The sequence below is a fragment of the Mastigoproctus giganteus genome, chromosome 5 (genome assembly GCF_048544385.1).
Source record: "Mastigoproctus giganteus isolate SK-2022 chromosome 5, ASM4854438v1, whole genome shotgun sequence".
Classification (NCBI taxonomy): domain Eukaryota; kingdom Metazoa; phylum Arthropoda; class Arachnida; order Uropygi; family Thelyphonidae; genus Mastigoproctus; species Mastigoproctus giganteus.
Window position 1 is genome coordinate 239340216 of NC_143579.1, and position 21064 is coordinate 239361279.

The window sequence follows — 21064 nt, forward strand, 5'->3', positions numbered from 1 at the left end:
TTGATATAGATGTAAGAAAAGAAAACAGAAAACTGACTGGAGTAAATAATACGAAGGTCTTTGAGATAACAGAAGAGGAGAAAAAGCAGTATGTACTGAAACTTAGAACAAGTTTAAGCTTCTGCAGACCTTTCAGGACCAAGATATCGACAAGGAATACAACTTCCTGGATAGTACCTTCACCCGAGGGTACTATCCAGATGACTATGAATTTCCCCAAACTGTCAGCCTCTAGAATTTCTCCAAACTGCCACCCCTGTAGGCAACTTATTCCAGTAATTTATAACTTGCTGGCTAAAATAAAACTTCCTGCACTCCAATCTAAACCTCCCCATCCCCGTAATTTGAATTTATGAGCCTTAAACACCTCAATCAAATCTCCTCTAAGGTATCTAGTTTCCAAATTCTGCAACCCACATATTCAAAGTCTTTCTTCATAAGGATGCCCTTTTTCCGATCTCACCAGGTGAGTTATCTGTCTTTGCACCCTTTCAAGAAGCTCGATGCCTTTCTTTAGGTGCGGTCTCCATGAACACAGTATTCCAAGTGTGGTCTAACAAAAGCCTTATATAATAGGATTATCACGTCCCTATCTCTACTTGCAAAAGTTCGATAGATCATCGATAGGACACTATGGGCCTTCCTTGCAACCTGTTTACAATGCTCAGAGAATTTCATGTCTGACCGTATCGTAACACCCAAGTTCCTTTCCTCCAGTACTGGGTTTAGTTGAACTCCACCAAGTGAATAAGTTATTTTGGGATTACTGTTTCCCAGGTGTAATACTTTACACTTTGTTGGATTAAAGCATAGCTGCCATTTTTCTGACCATTCCTGAAGTCTATCTAGGTCTCTCTGAAGAAGCTCAGCTTGACAGTGATCATTAACTACTCTACCAATTTTAACATCATCTGCAAATTTAGACATCATGCCCTCTATCCCTTCATCAATGTCGTTTATGAAAATTAAAAACAACAGTGGCCCTAATACTGATCCTTGGGGAACCCCATTTCTTTTATCAATGCAATCTAAAAATAGTCATTTATCACAACCCTCTGCCTCCTGCCCTGAAACCATCCTGCTATCCATCTAAGGATTTTCCCAGTGATTCCAACCTGTTCCAGCTTATAAAGCAACCGCTCATGTGGGACTGAGTCAAAAGCTTTGCTGAAATCTAAATAAACAATGTCGAAATTATTCCCTAAATCCAGCTCATGAGTGACCCTTTCAAAATAGCGAACCAGATTTGTTAAACAAGATTTTCCCTTTACAAAACCAGCTGAGTATCCTTAAGAATTTCAATTTTATCCAAATGATCCCGAATTCCACCCTTGATAGTTGCCTCCATGATTTTCCCTACCACTGAAGTCAGACTGGCACTTCGATAATTTCCCACTTCAATCTTAGAACCACCCTTATGTATGAGAGATACATTGGCACTTTTTCAATCCAACGGAATCTCCCCAGAGTCTAGTGATGCTCGCATAATTAGCCTCAATGGTGCAATGCACTCACTTGCTGCCTCCCTTAAGATTGTAGGGTATATTCCATCAACTCCAGAATCCTTACTGGCCTGTAGGCTCGAAAGTTTCTTCACTAAATAATCTTGCGAAATTTCAATATCATCAATTACATATTTTTCAACTTTGCTCTCACAATTTCCCATTGCCATGAAAGGTTTTTCATCTGTAAATATCGATGCAAAATAACTGTTGAGTTTATCTGCAGCAGCAGCTGGTGTATTTAATACTATCCCTTACGTAAAGATCCGATCTGGTTTGTCCTGCTCTTCTTAGCATTTATATATGTGAAGAATTCCTTATCCCCTCCCTCCCTTTGCTCTGTTTGCTAGCGATTTCTCATAAACTGCCTTTTCTGTGGCCCTATTACAGAAAATGTTCGACAGGCAAAGGCAATTTATGTATCTGTTATAGGCTTCAGTACTTTTTATTGCTCTAACTTTTCCATGCCACCTTTTTTTGCTCAAGTAATGTGGCAACTTCGCTATTCATCCAAAATTACCAGTGAGTTGTGCGACAGTGACACATCTGTTGCCACGTAACATCAGGAAGAGCCTTCGCTCACCTAGAGCATGGAGAAGTTGTGTTTCCCTCCTCGGCCCTCTTTCGGTAGGTGCTAAAGACGGCTGACCATGAGCACCCCACCAGCCATGCCGTTTCAGATATGCTCTGACCCAGTCGTCTGGTCATTACAATTTGGCCTTTGGCAAACTATTAAATCCGCTGCCTTTCCCATCTGAAGAACAAGAGTAACACTGATTATTGGAGCTCAGTATCAGGTGTTTTTTTTACTGTGTCCCAACCCGTGCACGCACCACAGTTCACCTGCAGTTGCTTCGATTTGCATAATGACTCACTGGTCATAATGTTTTGGCTCATCAGTGTATATGCAAGGCCATTTTATTGTGACCATTTTTGATGAGGCACTGTCCTTTGCTTAGGCCAAATTTATTTCCTGTGGGTTATTCTGTGCCTCCTCCCCCTGCCTGCACATCACGCAAATCAGAATATGCAATATGTGGAAGGCAATGGGAACCCATCATGTTAAGTCTATATAATTTCCTAGGAATTCCTAAGCATCCAAAAGCAATTATGTGTTTAATTATAAAATTGTAATTAAAAATTAATTCAATTAACTGTAGTATCAAACTTTTTAAATGGTATATCCTGTAGAAGCTAAACTCTTGAATAAGACCTTGAGCAAACATATATGCAGTACATCACAGTGTTTGGACATCCCTCCATGAATATTCTGCACTGTGCCAGGTGTCCTATATACATCAGCTTAGACATGCCAGTGTAAATCTCATGGGTCTTCCTTTATAGCAAAAATACATTCAAAACCATTATCACTTATGGTTAGACTTTCAATGTGGAATGTTGATTGGATGCTACATCAGTAACGTTTTGTGCAATTTGTGTTCATTGAATAAGATCTTGGAAGGATTTTTGAAAAATTCATATGAATTACAGCTGCAAATCATATGAACCTCTCAAAATCCACCATGACAGATCATATTCAAAGACTGAGCAAAAGTGATACTTCAGTGTATAAAAGGTCTGGATGGCCTTGTGAACTGTCAGAACATCTTCAATGAACCATAAAGAGGATAGTTTGTACCTCATGAAAGTCATCTGTGGAAAACATCACAGTGCAGATCCAAGAATACTACTAATGGCATATAGGCATTATTGGTATTCTTTCTTTGTATCGGGTTTTTCCATCCCGCAAGGTGTAGTGGTACCAGGTGTGTGAGGTGATTCTTATTGTCTGGCTATTATTATTGGCCAAGGAACAGTCTGACTATCCTATAAGTGTTCTCTGAGAGGCCTATTGCTGCTAAGTTCTTAGGTTGGCTCTTTGTCATTGGTTGACAAACAGCCAAAAGACCATTCTGATCATCGTTTGCACCATGATCGGAATGTTTGTTACTTGTTCTGTATACCACATCTCTTTGACTTCCTGTCGAAGGTCTTTTCACTTCCTGTTTTTTCCCTCAGATTTTCTGTAAGTTGTTGGTATTGGGCACCACCAATCAGATAGATAGTATTTCCTTCTTGTCAGGTCTAGTGTGTGGAATCTTGTCCAATCTTGATGTAGTCCTAGTACAGCTTATGGGTAGGGATCTCTAGTACAGTCTAAGCTTCATAACTGTAGTACAATATACCTTCTTTGAATTACTGGTATTTCTTTGCTAGCTTCTGACATTGTATCCTAGTGACCTGGTCGTGTCTGTGATTGTACTCCATCTCCACCCTACATCCTGCAGTGCTGTGCTGGATTGTTTCTGTGGCATTGTCGACATGTATTTTCTGTTGTTCCTAGTGTGGATTACCCGGTGAGCTATGTGTTGGAAGCCTTATCTGTGTAGTCTTGATAATCATTGTGGTGTGGAGTGCTGTGTGATCTGCCGCAGAGTACCTTCTTTGCCCATCCCTCTAGCTTCATTTCTTCCTTCTATGGACTCTTCTCGTCGAGGTTGAATGAAGTGTGCCACTTATCCTCCTCCTTCCTGGAGGAGACTCAGGGTAGCTCCCTGGATTTCTCTCCTAATGGGGATTCGTTTAGTTGTGATATTCCTGACCTTGATGGTAGTCCTCCCTTTTGATTTTGGTTTCTCTAGCTCAGGGGGTGGGCAAGAAGTTGATTTCGGCCGGTCACAACAAATTTTAAATATATATAAAAAAAATAGATTAGTCGATCTAAATATTATTATGCACCCCGCTGCATACGCTTATTACAAATCCGTCGGATCATGCGACTACTCTGTCGCCTCATAGCTGCTAGGCTTGTCTAGCGAAAATTCATGCAGTTACGTGGAGAGCATAGTGTATGTTTTGAATTCTTATTTAGCTTAGTTAATATTACAAACTGGACAGTACTTATACTGTCAATTTAATACCCTTTGATTTAAAATGAATACTATGAAAGAGTAAAACGTATCATTTTCATCAAAAGTGGGAACAAGAATACTTTTTTGTAATGATAAAAGAAAAATTTTGCAATGCTTCGATGGCTATACCCAAAATAGAAAATTTAGAAAGGCACTTCAACCAATCTGATTTTGACCTTAGAAAAAATAAATTAAAAGAACTTAAATCCAGATTATTTGCACAACAAAATTTCTTCATGACACCTAATTTACAATCTAAAGCAGTAACTGTAGCATCATTCAAAAATTTAAAACTAAAAAATGAAATTAAAAGTGCTCTTCAAGATCTGCAATTACAGTCAGTCCTCGTATAGCACGATAGTTGTGTTCCTAGAAACCCTCGTGCAATGCAAAATCATGCAATATAAACAACAGGCCCTATGGGAAAAATGGGGTTAGTTGCCGGCCACCCAAGATCGAACACACATTTGTAACCAAAACATTACCATACACAATAAATAATCGTAATAAAATATTGCTAATGCTTTTGCTTCTATCGTAAACAAACTTGTTTTTTGTTTGATTTTTCTATCCAAACAGATGACAGCCATTCCATCTCTTCCAATTCTTTGTGTCTTAATCTAATGGATTTTAATTACACTTTGAGTTGTTTTTATTTTCTTTGCATACTTTGTAATTCTCGGCATTGCCTCATTTAGGTCTGTAGCGTGTGCAATATCACATGGTCTTTCATTTCGCTCAAAGCATTTCACAATTTCATATTTTTTCTCTATCAACAGAGGTGGACTGGCCATAAGCCTTACCGGGGAAACCCCGGTGAGCCGGAGGCTGGTGTGATTTTGGCCCTAAATGCTAGTATGAGGCCACTACAAATTTTCCCGGGTAATAATTTTTGACCCAGTCCGCCTCTGTTTATCAATATTGCTTTTCTTTTTCTCTCTGAATCTGCAGTGTCTTCACCAGGACGCTTCCTTCTCACATCTTTTAAGTATTTTACTCATTTTTAGGGAATAAAGCACAATTACAAAACGAGGAGGCCTGCTTGATACACATAAACAAAGCTGCGTGCGTGCGTGTAGCAACTGAATAAACAACCACCGTAAAGGCAGAGATATACTATTAACACTTCACATTTTACTAAAGTACATTTCTAGGGGTTACTACCATAAAACAATAAAAACAATTTCCAGTTGCGTTTCTGCTAGTGGAATCTGTTATAAACTGGTAGTAAACTCGATCTAATTGCATTTTCAATTATACCGATAGCTGGAATTGTGTTGGTTTTTACATTATTATGGTGAAATGTGTTTCCCCTTCACTGATATAAAACACATAAATACATTTTCAGAATCTTCTCTTCATTCCTATCGTGTTGCATTCAGTTGGGGATGATTCTGCGTTCGACTGCCATTTCTTGTAAACACAAAGGCGAATTGTGCATAAGCGAATTCGGTTCATGTTATATAAGATATCGTTTCCCTATTTATAAATCGTGTATGATCGAATTTGTGTAGTGTAAACATGTGTTATACGAGGACTGACTGTATCTTGAAATACTGTGATGAGACGTATCGAAAAAATGAGTAAAAATGTGAGCAGACAATTGCGTGCTCGTTGCAAATTGTGTGTCCTTTTCTTTACAACTGGATGAATCTACTGACGTCAGTGATACAGCTACAGCTCAATTGCTCGTTTTTATTCATATGGTTTTCAATGATTCTGCCACTACAGAAGAACTGCTGGGTATGGTTTCGTTAAAAGAAAGAAAATAGAGGTCTTGATATATTTAATGCATTCAAATATTTTATTGAAAAAACTAAATTACCACTATTTAAGCTCGTATCAATAACAACAGATGGAGCTAAAGTAATGACGGGGCATCTTAATGGATTCATCGCATTGTGCCAAAAGGATGATGAATTCCCAGATTTTTTGAGTTACCACTGTATCATCCACCAACAAGTGTTAGCCAGCAAATGATTAAATACTAAAAGTGTTATGCACATAGTTTTCAAAATAGTGAATTCTGTCAGAGGACAATCAAAGGAGACTTTTCAAAATGCAGTTCGATGAAAATGAAATTAAAAAATTTGTTGATCAAATGGGAGATGATTATCAGTAGCTACAAGGTACAGAGTGGTTGTGTGATCTGGCTTTTTTGGCAGATTTTTACCAGTAGATGAAGTAATCAAAATTTGGAATTACTAGGGAAAAATAAAAATGTGAGTGACATGATTAATGACTAAGGATCTTGAAGGAAAAAAATTCGATAATTTTGCAAATATGCAAGATCATTTGCAAAAATATCCTGTTTTTGAATTTAATAGTGAGAAATGTTTCTGAAACCACATTCAGTGATTTTAAAACAATTGAAGACATTGTTCAATATATTTCTTATCCGTTTAATGTCGACTTAGATACAAAACATTGCAGAAAAAAATCACTGAGATTTTTCACATGGAGAAAATATTACTTGAAAATGAAATTGTTATATTGTGAAAAAATATCTGATGACTAGATCATCAGAAAGTCTTTTGGAAATATATTTGCTGAGAAAAGTACCCAAATGTAAAAAAATGCAGTGAACTTTTAAATTGTTGTTTTGGTTCCACATATCTATCTGAACCGGCCTTTTCGTATTTGAAACAAATAAAGACAAAATCGCTCCACTCTTACTGACTTGGATACGGAAGATTCTTTACGGTTGGCCTTATCACAGCATATCCGTGATTTTGAAAGCTTGGCAGATGACATGATGAAGACACAAACTTCGTATAAATTAAAAATTTAAATACGTATGAATTTAAAATAAGAATTCTGAATTGTATTTAATTTTAATATTTATAAACAACATTTTTCAGTATGTGCTGATTAACTTTTTTAACCATATGCAATAAAATTCTTGATGATAGATCGTGACACATTTTGAAGAAAAAAAGTAGATTGCATCACAAATTAAGTTGGCCATCCCTGGTCTAGTAGGTTTGTTACCGTCAAGTTTACTTTGTAGATTTTGAGCATTTCTGTCAGCCAGCTATGGGGCATGTGGCTGAAGGGCTTGCAGTAGTCTGTATAGGCTGTGTACAAGTTGTGAGGCTTCTTGTAGGCTTGCCCTATAACTGCTGCATTGATGGTCAGTCAGTTGCTCCTTTAATCCTTTGCTTGTCTTCCATCAATTCTGCTGTTTGGCCATGATGTGCTGGCTCTCTGAGTGATTCGATATCTTCTTGTGTATGCATGTGGTCAGGATCTTGTACATTGTTGGAAGACAGGTAACTTCTGGTAGGTGATTAGAGTCAGACTCTGGGATTGTGTGTGTGTGTGTGTGTGTGTGTGTGTGTGTGTGTGTGTGTGTGTGTGTGTGTGTGTGTGTGTGTGTGTGTTGCTGAATTTCTTATACCAGTGGTTGTTGGTGTTGTTTGTCTGATTACCTATTTTACTTTCATATGAATCTCCCATTTGCCATCTCTTTTATGTATTGGATGTTTTCTGCACAGCTGAGTAGAAAAGCTGTGCACAGTTTTTTTTTTTTTTTTTTCTTTTTTTTTCTTGTGTTGTGGTAAACTGGTATTATTCAGTGTGGCAAGTCACAGACCACTGTGACTTGCCACAGGATCCTGTCAGGTCTTTTTTTTTTTTTTTTTCAGTATGGTGTGGATCTTTGTGGATTCCATTCCCTTGAATTCTGCATCCATTTAAAGTAGGAGGTTTGAGGAAAAGCAATAAATGCCAATAAAATATATGAAAAAAGTAACAAATATTCTCATATTCCCATTCCCATTTATTCAACCTAATTGGAAATATGAAGTTTTTTTCATTACAATAAATAAGGAAGAAAGATATGAAAATAGCAAAGAACGAGAGAGAGAGAGAGAGAGAGAGAGAGAGAGAGAGAGAGAGAGAGAGAGAGAGAGAGAGAGAGAGAGAGAGAGAGAGACCCACATAAAATTTCAACTATCCTCATGTGTAGCACTCTCATATAATATACGTTGTTAATCTAGCTTGTTAATCTTCAAAATGTTATGAAAACAAGTCAGATACTTCCAGGAAAAACATGTCAAAAATATAAAAATCTACAGAGAGGTAGTAATACCACCAGGTGGTTACAAAATAAGTTTCCCTATTCAGGAGACCCTAGTGTCAAAACGGTTAGAGATAACACTGTGAAAATCGGTGGGTATGTCATTTATGGTATGGAGAAGCGATTTGTAGAAGAAAAAAATTGGTTCGGGTTTCCCCCACTAGAGGGGAAATTGGCACTGTAAACATGAGATGGAATGCTTAACTTAGGATTAGATTTTAATATCAAAACTTAGAAATCTAAGTTTTGATATTGTTATTGTTCTATTTGCTTTGCTTCACTTGAGATGACATTCTGAAAACAGAGGACTACGTGTGACATAGTTTTGCGTAGCATCTCATTGGTTACATGCTTGCTTTCAAATCGACAAGCATTTATATGCCACCACGGTAAACTGTGTCTTTCAGGTATCTCCATAGCCAGAAATCACAGGGATTGAGATCCGATGATTGGGCTGGCCAGAACTGCGGAAAGTCTCGAAATGATGCTATCATTTCCAGATGTTGAATGGAGCAGTTCCTTTGTTCGTCGACCAACGTTGGGGAGGGGCACCATCTTGCACAAACACCACTGTCTCCAAGCATTGCCTTTCTTGTAGAGTGGGAATAATGTGATCTCTTAGAAGAGCGCAGTACTGTGCACTAGTTACTATACACCCTATGGGGCCATGAGGTGTAGACTCTTCAAAGAAAAATGGTTCGATTATAAACTCTGCTGTGAATCCACACTATACTGTAACATATGGACTTTGTAGTGGTCTTTCATGCATAGCAGATGGAAGAGAAGTATCCCATATTCAGCAGTTTTGTGCATTTGCAGCCCCCCCCCATGAAGAGTGAAATGTCCCTCAGCAGACCACAAGATTATTCGAGCCCATGTATTGTCAAGTTCCATACGAACCAGAAATCGTAGAGCACAAGTCTGTTCATTGTTGCTAATCACAAGACTTTAGTTCTTCCACTACGTGAATCTTGTACGGGAACCAGCGTAAAATTATTAGAAGCACTTTATGTACAGTAGATCATCATCATCATCAGCCATGTTTAATCCACTGCAGGATAAAGGCCTCTCCAGCACTTCCCAGTTCCTTCTGTTTTGTGCAATGGCCATCCATTTACTACCCACAAACTCATGAATTTCATCTTTTCATCTCCGTCGTTGTCTTCCAGGTTTTCTTCTAGCTCCTCTTAGGGTATCATTCTGTTATTTTCTTAGTCCATCTGTCATCATGTCTTCGAGCTATGTGTCCCGCTCAAGAACATTTTAGTTCTTTAGTTTTGATAAGAATGTCCTTTACTTGAGTTTGCTGCCTAATCCATGTGTTTCTCTTCTTATCTAACAGTCTGATTCGCAGTATAATTTGTTCCAATCTGCGCTGTGTAGTTCTCAGCTTCTTCCATTATTTTGGTGAGTGCCCAAGTTTCACTTCCATAAGTCATGGTGGGTAGTATACATTGGTTCATTATTTTACGTTTCAGACAAACTGGGATATTGCTCTTCAGTATGTGACTATATTTCCTGAATGCTATCCATCCAAAATTTATTCTTCTCTTGAATTCCAGCCATTTATCATTATTACAGCTGATGACTTGTTCCAGATATGACTCCACCTTTTCAATTACTGCTCCTTCAATCATTATATCCCTTTCTATGGCATACTTGTTCATCATTACTTTTGTTTTAGCCATATTCATCTTTAGTCCAAAATCCTTACTAACTGTGCATAACTGATTAAGATTTTCCTCTAATTCTTTGGGATCATGGCTTATGACCAAAATGTCATCTGCAAATCGTAAATACTTTAGGTACTCCCCATTCACATTGACTCCTTTCTGCGACCAGTCTAATCTTCTGAAAGCTTCCTCAAGGGCAGCAGTAAACAACTTTGGAGATATTGTCTCCCTGTCAAACTCCTTTCTCAATTTTAAATTTACTACTGTCTTTATGTAGTCTATGTTGAAAAATTATACTTCACACCAACCAGCAATTGTAATTTTTACTGCAAACTAAAATACATGCAATAGATAAAACTGGTAAAAATAGATGTATTTACAATAAAAATGAAATGACAGTTAATATATGACTAAAATAGAAGTTAAAATAATATTTAAAAAAGTGCTAAAAACTGTTGCTTTCGGAGACGACGGACTCCTTTCTCAACAGTGTGCTTCTGTTGTACGACGAGTGCTGTGGGCCTGCTATTTAAATAGCAGGCCCACAGCACTCATCACTTGGTTCCACAGGAATATGGTTGGAATTTCCCACCTGCATACTGAAACTGGAAACGGCTCAGGAGCGTGCCAATAAAAACTGATCATCTCGTTTACGAATGATGGCTTCAAGGAAGGGATGCATACGGACACCCCTATCCCTGTTGATTGTGTTACTGCTAGCCACCCCGATGTGCAGGCTCTCAAGCCATTTACGGTCCCAGAACCCATGAGCCCAGTCAGTGATGACCGCAGCTTCGGGGGAGATCTGGTGCTGCATTCTCCCAAAAATGCTCCGCCACAGCGGACTTCGCATAATTTGCCGTTCTTATAGCACTCATGTGCTCACCCAGACGTTCTTTGAGTCGTCATCCCGTCTCACCAACATAACAAACCCCACAATCCGGGCACTTAATTTCATATACCACCCCACTGCTAACTTCTTTTGATGTGGGGGTCTTTAACTTGTGATATCACTGTGTGCAACCTCCGTCCCGGAAACTGCACACAGCGTATCTGGCACCCACAGACTGTACGTGCAATGAGTTCAGTAAGGCCCAGATAGTAAGGAATGTATACAGTGATCACAGGGGCGGGCGACTCACTATGCGTGGACTCTATCCCTCTAATGAATTTATCCAAAATCCTCTGGGGATAGCCACATTTCTTGAGGTCTGCTATGACTCTAATAATTTCTCTCTTTATTCTCGGGGGTACTGCAGTGGGACCCAACCCTATCTATTATGGCCTTTAACTACACTGTTCTTGTGTTGGCTGGTTTGTGCCTAGCTATAATGGGTATATTGTCCCCGGCACATGGGTTTCCTGAAAACATTAGTCTTAAGCCTACAACCTTCTCTGATCACCAACACATCAAGAAACGGGAGGGATCCCTCTGCCTCCACCTCCGAGGTAAATTGAATGAAAGGGGAGAAATTGTTAAGCACATTAAGTACTTGATCTTCCTTCCCCTTCTGTATGATGGTAAAAGTATCATCCATGTATCTTTTCCATTTACGTATGGGAAATTCTAAACCATCAAAGATCCTAACTTCCAATTGTTCCATGGCTAAATTAGTCACAATAGCGCTAATGGGGGAACCCTTGGCCGTGCCATGAACCTGCCTATACATAACATCTTGGAAGACCAAGGTGGTACTGGACAGGCAAAACTCCACATCTTCACAAATAAAGGAACCACTAGGACTGGAGATGTGCAAATGTATCCCCAATTCATAAAGGGGGTCGAATGGTGACACGAGTAATTACAGACCAGTTAGTTTAACTTCTGTTCCGAGTAAAATAATGGAGTCACTGGTTAAAGATGCATTGCAGGATCATATAGACAAGACTGCAGCAATAATTCAGACACAGCATGGGTTTGTTAAGGGAAAGTCTTGTCTGACAAATTTGATAGGATATTATGATGTGGTTACAAAGGAACTGGATGCAAAAAATAATTTTGATATCATATATTTGGATTACAGGAAAGCTTTTGACACTGTTGGACATGGAAGACTATTGTACAAATTGGAGCAGAATGGTATTAAGGGTGGTTGTGTGGGAGAAGACAGAGGGTGGTAATTAATGGGTGCTGCTCTTCGTCCCACAGAGTTCGATGTTGGGTCCTCTGTTGTTTTGTATATTTATCAATGATATTGATGAAGGTATATCAGTTTAGTGTCAAAGTTTGCAGATGATACAAAAGTTGGCAGGGTTGTTAATGACAATAATGGCAGTGTGCTACTGCAACAGGATCTAGATAATTTGGGCAGGTGGGCTAAGAAGTGGCAACTGAAGTTTAACCTTGACAAATGCAAAGTACTGCATATGGGTAGAAGTAACCCCAGAGAAACGTACCAACTGTGTGGTACTACACTTAAGGTGGTAGAAAATGAAAAAGGCCTGGGAGTAATTGTGCAGTCAGATATGAAGTTTTCTGAGCAATGCAGACAGGCTGCCAGGGCAGGTCATGGGGTTTTGTCAATGATATATAGGAATTTTGCTAGCAGGGAAAAGGAGGTGATTGTCCCTCTGTATAAAACAATGGTCAGGCCACGCCTTGAGTACTGCATACAGATCTGGAGGCCTCATTTTAGGAAGGATGTAGATTTCCTTGAGCGTGTACAGAGAAGGGCAACAAGATTGGTGAGGGGAATGAAGGGATCCTCTTACCAAGAGAGGCTTAAGTTCTGCAAATTGCAGTGGCTGTAGACTAGGCACTTGCGCGGTGATCTGATTGAGGTGTATAAGGCCTTGAATGGGTTGAGCACGCTGAATTCTGATGGGATCCTTCCACTTGTTCAGATTACGAACCTAAGGGGGCATAAATTCAAATTAAGAAAAGACAGATGTAGAATAGATGTGCGGAAATTTGTCTTTAGCCAGCGGGTGGTTAATTGCTGGAACAAACTTTGAGCTGTCATTGTGGAAGTTGATAGGTTAAATAAATTTAAGGAGGAACTGGACAGGCATTTGGAGGGAATGGTGTGATTTTTTTTTTTTTTTTTTTTTTTTTTGCTGATGCTGCATAAGCTCATACACTTGCTTTCTTGCATCACATGCTACTACTACAAATATCGTTTAGGTTGCACACAGTGATATCACAAGTTAAAGACCCCATATCAAAAGAAGTTAGCAGTGGGGTGGTATATGAAATTAAGTGCACGGATTGTGGGGTTTGTTGTGTTGGTGAGACGGAGCGACGACTCAAAGAACATCTGGGTGAGCACATGAGTGCTATAAGAATGGCAAATTATGTGAAGTCTGCTGTGGCAGAGCATTTTTGGGCGAAGCAGCACCAGATCTCCCCTGAAGCTGTAGTCATCACTGACCGGGCTCATGGGTTCTGGGACCGTAAATGGCTTGAGAGCCTGCGCATCGAGGTGGCTAGCAGTAACACCATCAACAGGGATGGGGGTGTCCGTATACATCCCCTCCTTGAAGCCATCATTCTTAAACAAGAGGATTGGTTTTTATTGGCACGCTCCTGACCGTTTCCGGTTCCAGTACGCAGGTGGGAAATTCCAACCATATTCCTGTGGAACCGTGTGACGAGTGCCATGGGCCTGCTATTTAAGGATGTTGTCGTACAAACAGAAGCACACTGTTGAGAAAGGAGTCTGTCGTCTCTGAAAGCTACAGTTTTTAGTGCTTTTATTACTATTATATTTTAATATTATTTTAACTTCTATTTTAGTCATATTTTAACAGTAATTTCATATTTATTGTAAATACATCTATTTTTACCAGTTTTATCTATTGCATGTATTTTAGTTTGCAGTAGAAATTACAATTGCTGGTTGGTGTGAAGTAAATTTTTTCAACATGAATTTTCCCAGCCTCGTAGGCCTGTTTGGAGACATTTGTGTAGTCTAATAAACGAGGTAGCGTTCTCATATATTTTCTTCAGAATCATAATATATGGGGTATCTATGCCTTTTCATAATCCACAAATGCCAGGCATAATGGTGTTTTATATTCATTTGCTTTCTCCATTAGCTGTGATATTATGTGAAGTTGATCCATAGTTGAGAATGCTGTCCTAAAGCCAGCTTGCTCTTTCGTTTGATTTTCATCAAGTATTCTTTCTAATTTGTTAGTAATGACCCTGGTGAACAACTTGTAGATGTGGGATAACAAGCTAATTGATCTATAATTTCAAATTTCTGATTTATCTCCTTTCTTATGCAACAAAACTATGATTGTATTATTCCACTCCTTAGGCATCACACCTTTTCTAATGCATTTTGTGAAGAATCTTGCCAGTTTGTGTGTCACGTCTCTTCCAATTTTAACAACTCTACAGTAACTTCATCTTCCCTCCCCGGGGCTTTCTGATTCTTCATTTTCTTCAACACATTCTGCCTCATCAGGAATCATATCGGGTTTGTCATGTGTTACTAATTTGCGATCCATCTTCCCCACTGCTGACATCATTTCTTTGCTCCTTGTATAATTCTCTATAGTAGCCTTGTGCTATTTGAATTATGCCTTCTCTGCTATTTATAAGTACACCATCACTATTCTTCAGTTTCAGTATCATTTGTCTTTTTCTATTACTGCTCATGGCTGCTGATTTAAGTCCTTTGTTTTCCTTTAATTCTTGTTCTACTTTTCTTGTGTTAAATCTTATGTCCTCTCTGAGTCTCTTTCTAATGGCTTTGCATAACTCAGTACAGTAAACCCCCGCTATTCGCGGGGTTACGTTCCTGAGAAATGCCGCGAATACCGAAAACGCGAATACTGAGTTATGGCTCCCATAGTAATAAAGGGGTTCCATTCCAAAGTACGAAATATATAAGAAAAACTAGTCTAAAATTTTGTCTATGTATGTATTATATGTACCTTCATAATATGACTATGTACATAGACAGTACATAGTGAAATGCAAGCATATGGCATCGAAATGAAAATAAGAAACAATTTAATATTAAATGTAATATTTATTAGAAATTTCAAACAAATTTTTCAAACTAGCGCCTTTGCTAGCTAAAAAACTTATCCAGCCAGTGCTATCGACAGTTTTGCTAAAGTGTTGATAAAGGAGTTTTGCCTTTTCACAAATGATGAGTGAACTTAACGGAATTTTATTTTGAGTTCGGTCTTCTATCCACAGATTTAAAGCTTTTTCCATTTTTTCTAATTTAACATCACGAGTTACTGAGCAAATTTTTGAAGCAATTAGCGCGTTTTCACGGACACTACGGCCGATTTTTTTCTTCCGATTTTTTGATTGATCATACCGTTGACTCATTGATTTTATAATGTTTTGCCACTGAGGAGACACTTTTGCCATTAGAAATTTTATCTAATAACTCAATTTTATTCGCTAATGTCATCACCTTCTTTGATATTTTCACATTTCTCTTGTTATTCATAGCCATATTTTTGTAGGGGTTAGAAAGAAGTTGTCCACAATAAAGTCACTTTCTTCCATTAACACACACTCGAAAAAGTCTGTTTTACACTGAAAAACGGTAGATTTATAAATTGATAAATTTATTCAATTTATAAGCATATAAATTAAAAGCAAACGATGAAACCTCCCATGACAAGCGCATAACACATACTGAACAAGGATTAGCGAGAAACATCCACGCTAGCGATTTTGTCACCCCTCTCCCCTCACTCACTGAGCACTGTTTTGACCAGGAAACAATTTTAGCCATGCCCATTTTTTTTTATGGCGGAAAATATTCACATTTTTTTATTTCATTTTATATTAAATCGGCGAACGCGAAACCGCGAATACAGATACCGTGAATAGCGGGGGTTTACTGTATCCTCAATTTTCTCCCTGTCAGTGTTTTTCTTGCTCTTCATTTGTCGTCTTCATCATGACGTGTTTCTTGACTAATCTTTTCTTCTTTGGATTTCCTTTTACCTATAGGTTTCTTGGGCTTTATCACTTTCAGAAAGTTGTAATATTCCTTGTCGATATCTTGGTACTGAGCTGTCTGCAGAAGCTCAAACTTGTTCTTAAGTTCTAGTACATATTGCTTTTTCTCCTCTTCTGTTATTTCAAAGACCTTTGTATTATTTACTCGAGTCAGTTTTTTCCTTTCTTTTCTTACATCTATATCAAGTGTGCGTCTTACCATTCTGTGATCACTTCCACTATTTACCTTGTTCAGGATGGTAACATCATTCATGGTATCTTCTTTTAGTGAGGATGAAGTCTATTTCATTAGTTGTTAATCCATTTGGGCTCTTCCATGTCTACTTTCTGTTCGTCATTTTCTTGAAAAAAGTGTTCATTACTGACAATCCTCGAGATTCTGCAAATTTCACATCTTTCACCTCTCATTTCTTCACCAATTCCAAAATTTCCTATAGTTCCCCTTTCTGTGCTGTTTTGTCTCTTTCCAACCTTAGCATTGAATTCCCCCATAATGATAGTGTAGTGGGTTTTCTGCTCATCTAGAAGACTAAATTTTGGTGTACATTTCTTCAACCTCTTCATCATCATGGCTCGATGTTGGTGCATAAATCAGTATAACCTTTAGCTTGTGCCTCTTAGAAATCCTGAGTAGTGGTCTTGACACCTTGGTGATGTACTTTTGAAATCCAAAATGTTGTTTTTTATATCTTTATGGACCAGAAAGCCAACTCCACCTTCACTCCGTTTACTGTTTCCATTGATGTACAGCAGATTTCCACTTGATAAGCTTATAAGTGATTCATTTCTTCTTGTTTCAGCCAAACCGATGATATTCCAATTCACATTTTCTAATTCCTTTTCCAGCTCTAATAACCTGTCTTCACCGATGAGTGATCTTACGTTGTAACAGGCCAAGTTCAGTTTCCGTGCATGTCAGCCTGGTCGTAACTAGAGATTCTTAGCACCCTCTGCTTCCACTCTGATCCTCTCGCTGCTGTAAGAGGGGAGTGAAAGCTGCTGGGGACTGAGGGCCATTTGTTTTGTCGTGCTGTCATATGCTGGAGGGTTTGGTCTTTTCCTCTTCACGCTGACCAGGCGTCTTGAAGAGAACCACTCTACACGTTCGTTGCCACCTAGGTGACGTAACAGGGCTTACCATCGAGAAGGTGTGCATGAGTGGATTTTAGGGAGGCAGGCCAACCGGACTTCTCCTAAATCATCTGAGATAGAAAGATATTGGATCCATCAGTGTTTTAGACTGAGTGTCTGATAACGCACAGAATACCTGTTCCCCTCTAAGCCCCATAGTAGACCAAGGAAGGTTCGTCTCTTGACACACCTCTGGCACTACTTGACTGGATACGTTTTGCATTCTGACCATTGCAACCACCACTTCATCCACTACCTCTGTTCCGATACGTGGTCACCCCCTGCCTGCAATTAAATCTAACTTCCCAGTTGCTTCAAATTTCTTTATTAGTTTTCAAAGCCACACTGACATCAAAGGTCCTTTACATCTAAGTTTCAGATATTCACATAATGATGCATTAGTGTTATTATTCTGGTAGAACTCTTACTAAAAGAGCACGTTCCTTTTTTGTAAGAGCCATAATGGTTATTGACGGTGGCGTTGGCTTTTCTGCTTTTATCTAACAGGATGTCATTTGTGTAAACAGTGTGTCTTGAAGTAAATGACAACTTTTACATATGTGCAGTGCTGTTTTTCTGCTGTTGGCAGAAATTTGAACTAATTTTTTTTCCTTCTATATAAAAACTGATCATCTCAGTTTATCGCTTCCCCATACCCACTGATTTTCACAGTGCTAATTTGACACTAGGGTCTCCTGAATAGGGAAACTTATTTTATAACCACTCAGTACATATGTAAAGAATATCATTCACTTTTTATTTTCATTTTACATTAATGATAATATAGACAAGTGCATATAGACAAGAGTAGACTGCAGTGGTTCCCAGATGTCTCAGTGTGACTCAAACAAAAATTAAAAGGTACTAACTGCTATTCCTATTCCCCCCCCCCCCCCCCCCCCCCCCCCCCCCCGTGTTATGCCAGGTAGAGCAGTGATTTTTGTCCCCCCCACCCGTTTAAAGCTTTTAGTACTGCAATTATGACTTTTTTTTTTATGCTATATGGCAAGAGGTACATTAATGACAATAATTGTTTTTACCATAACTAAGCTAATCATTGAGGTTGTGTAAGTACAAAATATTAGTGTATACGTGCAGTATAATATTGTATAAACACCATGACATATGGTTTTAGTTGCCTCAGTGCTAAATCTAAACAACCCAGCAACCTAAGAATTTTGTATCCTCTTTTTATATAAATTTCTACTAATGATCTTTCCTCTTGGTCTCCCAGTTTCCCAATAAAAATCATGCATTTAGTTTTCCCAATTTATTATTAAGAGGGAATGAACTATGCAATATTTATAGTAGAAATGGGAATACAAAGGAAAGCAAAACTCTGACCTATTTGTTAGGTTTTTTTTTTTTTTCTTCCTTATATACATGAAATTGCTTATATAACATACTACAAAAACAAATGCTTGATCTTGACTATGTTATTTTTTCACTTTTAAGTGTTACAAAAAAAAAAAAAATTCATTTACTGTATATAATGTTATGCAATATAATGGCGCTGCAAAAATATTCTTATGAATATTCTCCATATTCGTAATTCTCTGTCATTAGATATTGTGTAAAATGCTAAAATTAATTAACTTTTTTGTAATTTACTTAATTGTTTTTCTTGGTTAAATATTTTTCAGGAATGAAATTATCTTTAGAAATATATCAAAATTCAGTTTACATATTTTTTGTAATCTTTATCATCTTAAATTTTTTATTTCCCTTTTTCTAGAAAACAAGAATTGGAAAATATGTGAATGCTCTGAGGAAAAGGACAAACAATAAGCAGCTTGCTAAAAGAGCCAAAGAACTAGTTAAGAACTGGAGGACACTGTTGCCTCTGTCAGATGCTACTCCTGCTGCTGCTGCTGCAACTACCACTACCAGTACAACTACTACCACCACCACCACTAGTACTACTACAACTGCTACTCTTAATGGGGAAAGAGCTGTGAGAAGTACAAACACACCACCATCTGGCATGACAACATCAGGGCCTGGACCCGGACCTAGTTTTGGTCCTGGTCCTGGTCCAGGTTGTAGGATAAAATCGGGTCGCATAACGCCTTCTACTTCTCGACAGAAACCTATCCCAGAAGTACAGCCAGAAGATGTTACTAGTCCTCTGTGTTCGAGTGCCTCCAACAGCCCACTGCTGCCCTCATCAAAGTGCCAGGGAACAAGCAGGTCATCTACACCTTCCACTTATGCTCCCGTAGCCAAAGTTACACATCCAAACCAGACAACTCGAACACCAAATAGAGTATTTCCTGTAAATCAAGCCTTATCTAATGTTAGTAACTTAAGTAAAGCATCTGGATCTAATCGAGTATTTAAACCTGTTAGTCCAGCATTGGCAGCTGTAAGACATGCTGCTGGTAAGTCGAGTACATCAGGATTGTCAGGTTCAGCAGTGCTGCATCATAGTCCTGCAGTTAGTCCAGCCTTAAGGAGCAGTTCTCATTCTCATAGCCCATCTGTGAATGCTTCTGAAAGGACTCTTTCGGTTAGGCATAATGAGGAAAATCATCCTATTCGGCACTCCTCCCAGTCATCTACGCCTTCACCACCTTTCCCTTCCAAAGGCGTTCATTCCAGTTTGGACCTGGCTAGGACTAATGCAGCAAATAAACGTCTGCGGAAGGAAGACAAATTAGATTCTCCACTTAATCCTGCTAAGAAAAAAAACTTAATTAATATGACTGTACACAATTCCATTGTTGTAAATGGCCTAGACTTTTCAAGTCGCCCTTCTGAAAGTATTATGCCTAGTGAAGGATCTGCATTTGAAAGTTTTAAATATTTTAGGAAAACCATTAACAATAAACCAAAACCAAATGACTGTTTATTCTCCATGTCAGAGAAGAGAAAGAAGAGGGAGAGTAATAATGTTAAATCTGAAACTGTGAAAGAAAAGGTAGCAGGAGTACCATCAGGCTCAAAACTTCAAAAAGTTAAAACAACACAACAATTAATTGCAGAATTGCAAGCTAAGAAATGTGGTTGTTCAGCAATTGTTGGAATGTCAAATGTGAATTCTTCTGTTGATAGTATCAGAAATGAATCTAACTTACGTCTTCTTGCCAAAGGTGGTGGGAGTTATTCATTTATAAGTTCTGATGCAGATATCTCAAAAATGAAATCAGAACTTATGAATAGGTTCCTTCAGTCATCCACTGGTACTGTGGATGAAGACAGCACCCACGAAAGTCCTGTAACCATATCTGGTGTAGCTTCTCCTATTAGAGAGACCATATCTCGACCGCCTTTAGATCTTGAGTCTCTAAGTAATGCAGATAAGGTTGTCACCAGGGAGGATCCTGTCTCTGAAGAAATTCAAAAAATTCTTTCTACTTTGCCAGAGATCAATCCTAGTGAAATTAACTGGGAAGAAAGTGATTGTTTACCAATTAGGACAGATTCCGTAACTGAAGATTCTGTGAATCGGATATTAAATGACAAATGGGATTGTGTTAATGGTAATTACTGTTCAGATGGATCTTGGAAAAAGTGGCAAGAAGTAAATGAACAAGAATCATATAGTGGGGATATATTACGTATATTGCCTTATGTAAATATTGAATGAAGCTAGAAACCACCATATTTGGTGATTTTTGGGCTATGTTGCCTAATTCGTGGAACAGAGTGGTTTCTTGATATTAGTTTCTTGTAAACAAAGTGTTGTACAGATTGATTTATTTAGTTCATTTTCTTTCAGAACTTGTTCTTTAAAAATAAAGCCTAAAGATAACTTTCCTGATTATCAATGTAATTTTTAGATTTATGCATACCATAATTTTATAGTTCATTTGGTGACATTCCAT

At 38.3% G+C, this 21064-nt stretch overlaps 1 protein-coding gene across 2 annotated transcripts in view; it reads left to right on the plus strand.

The window, feature by feature from the left end:
* The window catches only part of LOC150086317 (uncharacterized), a 132711-nt gene extending 111855 nt beyond the window's left edge, over positions 1 to 20856 (plus strand). For both annotated transcript variants that reach the window (XM_090374487.1, XM_090374488.1), the window contains exon 3: positions 18973 to 20856. In XM_090374487.1, coding sequence (XP_090230613.1) covers positions 18973 to 20826 — 1854 coding nt within the window. In that variant the 3' untranslated portion in view covers positions 20827 to 20856. The remainder of the gene's footprint in view (positions 1 to 18972) is intronic.
* The last annotated feature ends 208 nt before the right edge of the window (positions 20857 to 21064 follow it).